Source organism: Egretta garzetta, unplaced genomic scaffold (genome assembly GCF_000687185.1).
Source record: "Egretta garzetta isolate BGI_Z169 unplaced genomic scaffold, ASM68718v1 scaffold512, whole genome shotgun sequence".
Lineage (NCBI taxonomy): Eukaryota > Metazoa > Chordata > Aves > Pelecaniformes > Ardeidae > Egretta > Egretta garzetta.
The window spans coordinates 175947-185835 of NW_009258953.1; the positions used below are offsets into that span (position 1 = coordinate 175947).

The 9889-nt window shown below is 51.1% G+C and overlaps 1 protein-coding gene and 1 long non-coding RNA gene across 2 annotated transcripts in view; one reads left to right on the forward strand and one right to left on the reverse strand.

Annotated features, from left to right (window-relative positions):
- The window catches only part of LOC104122407 (V-set and immunoglobulin domain-containing protein 4-like), a 10458-nt gene extending 5840 nt beyond the window's left edge, over positions 1 to 4618 (forward strand). Inside the window, 2 exon segments of the mRNA XM_035890123.1 lie at positions 119 to 140; positions 1006 to 4618. Coding sequence (XP_035746016.1) covers positions 119 to 140; positions 1006 to 1216 — 233 coding nt within the window. The 3' untranslated portion in view covers positions 1217 to 4618.
- A 577-nt stretch (positions 4619 to 5195) lies between these two features.
- Positions 5196 to 9889, reverse strand: part of LOC118451850 — an 8431-nt gene continuing 3737 nt past the window's right edge. Inside the window, exon 2 of the long non-coding RNA XR_004841426.1 lies at positions 5196 to 7306. This is a non-coding gene — a long non-coding RNA (uncharacterized LOC118451850). The remainder of the gene's footprint in view (positions 7307 to 9889) is intronic.

A 9889-nucleotide genomic window follows, 5' to 3' on the forward strand; every position in this document is an offset into this window, starting at 1 on the left:
GGGTGGGAAGGGTCCTTCCCGAAGGTGGGAAAACCTGGGAGCAGCTGGGATTTCTTCTGTGGCACATTAATCATAAAATATGTTGACGCACATCTTTGATTCTTCCTTTTTTTTTCAGAGCCTCTCTATGAAGTTGCTTTGTGAGTACAAATTTCACCTGGGACATTAAGAAGACTTCGAGGGCATTGTATTGATATCTGGTTTTAAAAAAAAAAAAGCCTCTTTGCTCAGTGAAAAGCCAAAGATTTCTTGGACTTGCTGGGGGAGGAGCTGAGTACCTTGACGGTCCATTTAGTTAGCAGCATGGGGACATTCACATTTTAGTGCGGGAGGCAGCAAGAGAGAGTCTGTTCTTTAATAAGTTCGAATGAGAGACAGGTGCTCTGGGTCCTTCACTCTGCCTTGCGGATGCCATGGGAAGGCTGTTCTATAGTGAATTCCCACTGTTATTTCACAAAGCAAAGGCCAGGAATTCTCAGCTCTTCCCTCCAGGTAAGTTCCTTCTATACATGCCTTTCTCTTTAAGAAACACGTCCTAGTGCTTATCCAGGTATTATTTTGTGCAATTCCTATTTGCTTACAGTTACACGAACGTATCTTCTGCCCTGTCCTAGTCTCAGCCTCTACTCCCTTCATGCTGCTTTGCTATTCAGAGACATGCCTTAGCCCCCCGCAGCCTCACACAGCCCCACTTTTCCCAGTCATTGCCAGCAGTGACTCCCTAAAGGCTGGACTCTCTGCTGGTAGTCTTCTGGGTATATGATAACGCCATCAGAGATTATGGTGCCAATGTTAACTGCCTATTGCTGCTTTTTGTCTGTGAAATTCTTCTACTGTTACTTTCCAGTGTCTTTCAGAGCCTCCCAGGCCCTCACTAGGTTCATATACATTTTGCTGTTCTATTGCTACCACAATTACGTGGTAGATCTTGTCTTCAACTGAGATATAAATCAAATGGCTTCCAATTCAGTTGTCCATCTCAGTAGTGCCTCTCTGTTGTTTCAGCCATAGCACTGCAGACAGCACGAGATTGGAGACTGAAGTGGAAGTCCCTGTTAAGTGCCTACGCACGGAGACAAATTCTGAGACCGAAACATCCAATGACACTTTCACCGTGAAGGACAACAGCTGTGACAGCATATGCATCGGGAACAACTCTGAGTATGAGAACCTTGTGACTGCAATGGAATTGGAGTACGAAGCAGAAAAAATTTAGCTGAGCACCAACTTCTCCACATGAGCAGCCATGCAGGGCTGCAGACACCAAGTGGTAACCTTTAGCAAAGGAAACTCTTCTTCCTGTCTGCCTTCTGCTCTGGTTAATGTACCGGTCCCACTGCTTTCTTTAACCCAGGGGAAATGCATAACCTTCCTGGGCTTTGGCAAATGAGGCCCTGCCCGTTGGCGCAGAACCCCTCAGCCAAGCGGTTACCTACCTACTTCTATAGAGCAAGTAACTTCTGAGCAGCCTGAAGGGCCAAGGCGAGGACGAGGGCATCTGAAGGAGCGGAAGCCCAAATGCCTTTAGCCTGGAAATCAAGGTGTAGCTGGGTGCAATGCTGCCGGCCCATAACACCAGCAAGGTGTGCTCTCAAGCCTGCGTGCCCCTGCTAGCCCATCCCAGACTGCGAGGAGCCAGGGGCTGTGCTGGAAGCAGACGTCCCCTGGCTTTTACAGCTCAACTAACACTGGTTGTACGTCCTGCTTGCCCTTGCTTGCTTTTTTGTTAGAGCATGGTAAAGGGACTGCAGAAGGGGTTGATGTCCCAGGAATGTCATTTTTGCTGTCAGGCTGCAGCTCATGGATAGAGGACGAGGGAACGTCCCTGTAGGTGATGAGCCTCCTCACTGCCACCCTCTGGTTTTCTCCTGGAAAAGCAGAATTGGTGTTGAAGGAAATGCTAGCGTTTCATTTTTACAGTGTGGGGGGCAGAGGCGTAATAAAAGAGAGGGAAATTTGAGGCATTTGGAATAACGATTGAGCAAGGGTCCTTCCTGGACGCAGCAGACTGACAGGGATGCGCTCTGTGGGACACCGAGTCGGCCTGTCTGATTACAACAGAGTAACGCTGACCTGTGTTACGGGGATGCTGTCAGTGCTCGTGCTTGTAAAACGCCTTGAGAAGCGCTTGGTCAGTACAACGTATTTTCTTTCTCAGGGCAAATACAAAAGGCTTCGAAGGATTTTGTTGCATATGAATTCTGACTTCCTTGGTGTTTCACCGTTCAGCGCTGCCATTTTTACGTTGCCTGCAAATTTATGCTTTTTCTCGGTTTTCTGATCTAACTCTGCGGAACGGGCAGGGGTGCAGTCATGGCCATCGTTTGACTTGGATGTTTGACTTGGGTTTGCCTTTTAAAGAGGAGAGGACAGGAGGGGGGGCATCTGGTCAGCCCCCACCAGCCCCCTTGCACCTCACCGCAGCCCCCAAAGCCAGTCGACAGGGTCTGGGTGCTGCCTCCAGATGCAAAGTCACAAACCTGCCACTGCCTGCTCCTGCGGTGAGAGCCCGGTAAGGCCCTGAGCTCCGTGGTGACATCAGGCTGAGGCCTGGCGTCGGTGGGAAAACGTCATTTCCGTGAGCTGGTTGGGAGCATCAGTGCTTGAGCTGGGTGCGTTTAGGGCTGAAGGTTTGCCAGTAGCACCCCTCTCCCAGACACTTCAGCTGGTTCTAGGGGGTTTTTTTAGGAATTTGTCACTCACAGCAGGGTGTAAAGTGTTATGCTACCAAATCCCTGTCAGAAGGACACTGAGGGTGCTTAATACCAAGTCTCCCTTCCCTGCCAGCGAACAGCCAAAGAAGAGTGGTCATCCAGATGACGTTACAAACTTGGCTGTGATTTAGCTCAGGAGTTAAAATCCTTGATTTTAATTTCACGCCACTGCTCCAACATATTGGTTTGCTCTAGCAAGCAGTTATTTAAAAAAAAATGTTCTGCACCTCCCTGTATTTTTCATCTTGGTGACTCAAATGAAATATTCTCTTCCAAGTGGAAAATATCTCGGTGGCCAACCTGGGCCATGGCTGAGCATGCCACAGTCGCAGCCTTGCAGGCAGGTGACGGCTGTGTTGGCTCCGCAGGGCTGATGGGCGCACATGAAGCCTTGCGAGTGCGCTGCTACCCCGGTGCATTGTGCCCCCATGTCCTGGTTCCCTGGACCTCGTCTGAAGGACCACAGCTCCTGCCTGAGGCCAGGAGGGCAGGGGAGGAGACTATGAGCTGCCGCATGAGGAGGCGGCTGGGACCCGAGCAGCCTTACCCAAGGGGACAGGAGGAAGCCAACCCTCCAGGAGCAACGGGGGGTGTTTTGTGGACGTGAGGGGGGAGAGACAGGGTCCAGCTCTGCTAGTGGCACTGGAGCTCCTGTGGGAGGGAAATGCCCTTGCTCAGCTGCAGCGCGGCAGGGCCCAGAGAGAGACACCGAGTCCAGGGAGGATGCCCAAAGCTGAGGGCGGGCTCTGTAGGGCAGGAGAAGTGAGGCAGCGCTGCAGGTGTGTGCTCAGGAGACTGGGGAGGGGAGCGGGGGGCAATTATGTTCCTCCTCTTTTGGTGCTTGCAGGCTTTGGAGCTGTTTGGCCAGTGTCACTTCTAGATCAGCTGTACTTCTACTGCTTGACTGCTCTAAAAAACCACAAGATCAGCTTAAAAATAAGAAGCCCCCATGCCCTACGTTACATTTAAGGCTCTTCCTAGAAAGTGCGTTTTGGCTTCTCCTTTTTTCCTGGTGGTTCCTGAGCTACAAGGCTATACTTTGCATTTCCGAGGTCTTCCTCCCAGGCAGGAGGGCCAAACTGTCTGGGCTGTAATGCAAAGCCTGTTGCTTTCATTAACCCTGGATTGCAGGGTGCAGTCCTAACGAGGAGCCCCCAGGCTGTGAGCCCCATGCTAACGGGGTGCAGGCTTTGCTGTGGGGCGTGCAGTCTGTCACTGCTGCTTAAACCCGCTCCAGGGCACCCCTGCATCTCTGGCAAAAGTAAGGAAAACAAGAAGTTCCCTTTCATGCAGGCAGCGAGGCTGGGTGCTCGGCTGGGTGCTCGGCCGGGTGCTTGGTCGGTCCTGCCTCCAGCTGAAGAGCGTTCCCTGCGATGCGCTCTGTTACTCAGCAGCCTGGCGTGCTTCCTCCTCGCCAGCCGTTAGCACCTTGTGTGCGTGGGCTGCTGCTGCGTGCACTTGCCCGCCCTGTCTGCTGGAGCAGCGTCCCCCTGTCCTACAGCCTCGGCAAATGGACTGGGATGGGGGGCTGCCGCCTGGCTTTAGCAAAGCAAATTTGCAGGGAGGGTTATTGGCTTTTATTAAATCAGGCCGTGCAGCTGGGGGAGCATGGGGAAGCAGATGAGTGCTGGGTCACGCAAGCCCTCCCTCTTGGCACTGACTTGGACCCGCATGGCTTCTGACCACGCTGCCATCGCTCCTCCCTTCCCGGCCAGCAGCCCCACCGCAGGCTCGCCTAGCTTTTCGTGGCCCGAGCGCTGGGGAGGAGCGCTGCATGCGTACGTTTGGTGCTCCCAATTGCAGTGACGCTGCTGCTCCAGGACATGTGGGGCTTGCCAGGCACCGTCAGAGAGGAACGCTAACGAAGGCGTCGCGAACGGAGCGCGGGGCGGTTGTGCTCAGCCAGGAAAAGAAGCGTGCTCCCGCAGGGCAGCGGTGTGGTGCGAGGCTGACGCTGCGTGGGAAGGGAACTGAAAGCTCCTCAGCTTCCCCATCCTCACCTCAGCAGAGCCAGACCCAAAACACAGGACACAGCATGCTCTTCTACCACCTTCCATGTGCCATCCTCATTAATTTTCAATTAGCCTCGTGGTTTATGCAAAATTTGCTGCCATTATAGGCACCCAGATCCAAGTCCCCTCACTGACTATGCAACACCATGATTCTTCCAACTTCTGATTTGTCCCAGTGCTGATCTGCTCTGAGGAGGTCCAGGCAACTTCCTCAGAAGACCCGAAGGCTGGGAGAGGCTGCGGAGGAGGGAGAAGCTGCGGGGGAAGGAGAGGGCAAGAGGAGTTAAGAGAGGCGTAGCCGGTGCCCCAGCTGGAGCAGATGTTCTGGACCTTGTGCTGGCACCGCCTCTGGTTTGGGCAGCAAAATGGCATGGGTCATAAGCAGCAGAACAGTGGAAACACAAAACCCCCTCTCCAGCGCCGAGGTTGCTTCTCCCTACGCAGCAAGTATGTGATCAATTTTTTTTTAATTTATATTTTTGTTGCGTTTGGCAGTCAAACCTGTTGGAAACAGAACATTTTTTTCTTCTGACGGTCAGGGAGGGCTGTGCTGTGTTGTATCACCGTCAAGCAAAGGAATTTCTCCTTCCCTTGCGCTGGTCCCTCGCCCGGTGACATGAGTCATCTGCCGAGTGCCAGCTCTGCTCCAGCACAGAAGGGAAACCTCAGCTTCCGCTCCGAAACTACACTGCCTCCAAAACCCGCGCTATTTCTGGTGGCCAGCACAATGTCATGAGACTTGCGGCTCCCCTTGCTTCTGAGCAACTGAAGCGCACATACAGCAGTGGGGACCTGTCGGCTTTCACGCTTGCTGGGTTTGCCCCGGCCGTCAGAGCCCTTCTGAACCTGCCGTTCTCTGCAGGGAGAAGGGAGAGGAAGTCTGGGAGAAGTCTGTCCCATGTTATTTTGGTATTTGTTCTTGTAAGAGAGGAAGGGGTTAACCTTCTTCCCCTTCCCCCCAGTCATCTAGAAGGAACTGGAGGGAGGGGGGAGATACTTAAAAAGTGGAAGGGCAAAATCTACTGAAAGTAAAAGCTTGAAATGCATGAGAAGACAATGTCATGAAGCATAAATGAATTCTTGGGTAGCCGTGGTGCAGAAGAGCTTTGGTTTGTTGAAACCTTGAGGTCTGTGATGGCAGAAAGGGTTGGGGCTGACTCAGCTGCCTGCTGCATTAAGGATCCACTGGGGACCAAACCAACCCTGAAATCATAGACTTTGTTCTCGTTTGAAGCTAAGCTCCGTGATAAAGATCAGGGTGACGTCCGTGAGTCATGAGAAGGTGCTCGAGAGAGACCACGGGAGTCTGAGTCATAAGGAGTTGGGACTGTGTTTGTCCAGAGCGCACAACAAGCCCCACCACTAGGACCTATTCAAAAAGCAGAACACCATTTACTTAGGTGGTGATATACATCCACTGGCCCCAGCTTTGTACAAGATCCAACTTCTTCAAAATATTTACCAAGAAATAGCTGCAACAAAAAAAAGCATTAAAGTTTACCAATATTCTCAAATATTGCAAAATTTGCTGGTGGAACTGTCCTAAAATGAGTCAGAAGGGTCTTGGGATTTTTTTTGTAGTTTCTGAGTTTTCAATATCAAATGCTTTCAGAGAGCTTGATTTGCCAAACTGGGCTGTGCACTCACCCTCGGTCATTCCCCCCACCCTGAGAGCCCTGCAGATCTGACGTGCTGTCAGTCAGCTGTTAAAAATGCTTACCAGTCATTAGGTCTTCAAGTGGGATGATTTAGCGGGAATGACTTTAACTAAATAGCAGAAAAGCAATAGGCAACCGTGCTGCAAGTGCTGACTAGGAATAACCACCCAAAACCGAGGAGTCCTCTCCAAACAGCAAGGCTTCAAGGAGAAGGCAGGGACTCCACAGCCTAATTTAAAAATGGATTGAGCAAACGTGCATTTTTCACTGCCTGATGGGATAGAGGGGAATTCATCAGCAGCCTCATTAGTTTGTAATCCAAATAAAAAAGGATTCCTACGTGGCCAAAGAAAAGATTCTGTATTATGGATAATGCTGCCCTTACCCGTCTTATGTTGTGACTATAGTTGCCAGACTCCTTGTTAACTGAGCATGACTGTTAATTAACAGCTGGGTAGTTAATGCTGTGGAAGAGAACAGCATTGTCTCTGGCTGCAAAGAACAAGGAGCCAGGGCCCAATTCTCTGCCTCCACAACACAGAGGAACCGTACCAGCACCACGTCTGTACAGATTTGCCATTAGGAGGAGTACCCCGATAGGCGCTTCCGAAATTGGGGTGGAAGGGAAACCTGACAGCACAGGATCGGAGTCAGGCATTTGGTGACGATGGGACGGGTTGTTCGGTACCTCGCTGGGTTTTTGGAGAGGCACAGAATGCAGACAGAAGGGCTCCTGCCCGAGTGGGAGGAAGGAGCCGGTCCCCCCGGGCGTGCCGCCGCGTCGCTCAGCAGATGCCTCACTTGGGGTATTTGACAAACTGACACTCTGCACACTGAGTGTCGAACTCAGCTTGTCAAATACACGCAGTGCTGCACTGCAGCTCCCGGTGGGTGTCGCAGAGGTCTTCGCTGGAGCGCTGGCCTGGGCAAACGGGGAGGGAAAGGAAGGGCTGTTAGCTTCTGAGGCTTTTCCAGTTAGCAAACCCCATCGTTATCCCGCCCCTGTTTCCCTGCACAATGCTTTTCTTTGGGTGAGAGAGAACCACATGAGTAGATGCTGCCTTCTGCTGAGCAAAACCTCCACTATATTAATTCAAAGGCTGAAGCTCTATGGAGCTGAAAATGATGTGGAGAACTCCAGCCTAACCTTCTGCCGCAGCTATACGGCTATGTTGGCAGCTTGAAATATTGGCAAAATGCCCATGCAAACACTCAGCCATGCCATCTGGATCCAACATTGTGGGGACCAACGTCTCTCTCTAGACACGCAAAGTCCAGACAAAGACCCAGAGAACACATTGCGGGGGAGCAATTTTGCATTGGACAGAGACAAGGGCATGAGAATTTAACAGACTTTTCACAGCTTTCATTTTTAACCTCCTAAATTTAAACAAGTTGTTTGGGCTTCTCACACTTGATTCCTTCTCTCTGGGTCCCTGTGGTAATCTTGCATTTAAGCAGTCACATATGCCTGAACGTCCTCGTACCGTAAGGTACTTCAGCTAAATGCCCAACCCTAGATAGGTGAACATTTCGGTTGTAACCAGTCTGACAGACAGATCCCGGAGAACATGGGATGGGGCCTCTGCATTTAACAGGTTGGTTGCTCCCTGCATGCCAAAGACAACATTTCTATTGGCAGGAACAGGCTCAGGGTTTTACCTCTTCCTCTACCACTGATAGCTAAAATCGATTTTGTTTACCTAGACCTAAGCTCCGAAGAGGCACCTCTTCAAGCCTGTCCGAAAGAGAGGCACAGCTCTGTCCCCGGGGAGCACATGCAGGGGCTCATCGCTGGCTCTGCTGGAGGCAAGGTCGGATGCCAGCACTGCCTCAAAGTCCAGTGCCACGTGTGTTCGCTTTTGCAAAAAAGCCAGCCACCGCAGCGTCTCGTCCCCACAAGCTCCCGTCCCCATGTCTGCTGCCAGCTGGAAGCTCCACCATTAGGCAGGATGGCTGGAAGGGTCGTGATGCTCAATGAAAGCCAAACTCCACACAGGGAAACAACAAACTTCTGGGATGAGGTGAAACTTTCTCTGCTGTTGTCAAACTACCCCCCCTCTGCTTCCTTTCCAGCAGAGAGAAAAAGCCCCTCCTGCGACAGACAGAGCTTTCCCCCTCCATAGGCTGACACCACCCAGCCTGTACGGGTGAACATGCCCCCCGTGCACGCACACGCTGTTCTTTTGCACAAAGACCACAAGATGCCATTGGTTCCCCTATTCTTTAACAAGAGCGTGCATTAAATGCAGAAATGCACTTAAAGAAAATAGTAATAATAAAATAGCCATAATAAAGTAACCAAGCATACACAAGAGAAGATACTGCTAAGCATTACTGTGCTCCGTGTCCTTCTCAGATGTTACCGTTCAGCATTTCAGGCTAAAAATGGATTTGAAGCTCTGACACCGTGCAACTGTCCTGGAAAAATTCATCACGGCCTCCATCCCACCCCCATTCCGCACAGCACGGCTGGAAAGGGATTCCTGCCCCCTGCACCCAGGCCCAGCCACAGCTGAGCTTTAGGCACGGTGCTCTGCAGCTTCCTTCCCTGGCCCCTGATTTTCATTTCACATGACCAGCAGCACCAGTTTGTGACAAAGCAGCTGCGCTATTTCTAGTATCAAAATGAAAACCAAAAATGACTCTGTTCATTACAATGTGGAAGACAGACCTTCAAAGACACACAAGTGGACTTCAGCTGAGGTATATTAGCAGCATCATACAGGGGGCAGTTTATTCACCCTTTTCTCTCGCTTAATTTCCGGGACTCCTTTACACGGACGGTCATAGGACCCGATCTCATATTACACACACAGGAATACACCTGGAAAGGGCAAGGTTTTTTCCTGTGAAAGCACAGAATAAAAACCTCTAATGTCAAACACGTATTTATACCCGCTCCAAAACCTGCAGAGAGTGAAATAAGATTTAACAGCAAGGGAACAGCTACGGCTTTACAGATAAAATCAGTTTCTAGAGTGGGTTAACTACAAAGGCTTTTCCGTTCTTACATTCCCCCTGCCCGCCACATTAGGCCTTCAGCGAGATGTAGATAGGGAGCAGTTCTTTGTTCTGGCTCCTAATTCAGAATTAATTTCAACCCTGCTAGATAAAAGCATGTCGAAACGGATGAAGGCAGCGTATGTATCTCACGAGCATTAGAAAGCAGTGTCAATACGCTGATGCATGATCAGCCTAGCACAAGGCGTACTGGTTTAAGCCCAATTAAAACGATTTCTGTTACTCGGCTCAAGCCCTTGCACCACTGTAGCGATACTCTCCGCAGCACCGGCTGCCAGAGAGGGGTGCCTGGGCCTTCCCAGTGCTTTGTCACCCTTGCACAAAGGTTTTCAGGTAGCTAAGGCTCTGGGTTAACAACTCCTAACCCAAAATACTCTGATCTGTGGGGTTTAGCACCAGACCAGTCACAAAGACGCCTGGGTCCTTGTGTTGAGCCTGCCTGCCAGCGCGGTTGGTCAGATTGCTCTCCTTCACATCGAGC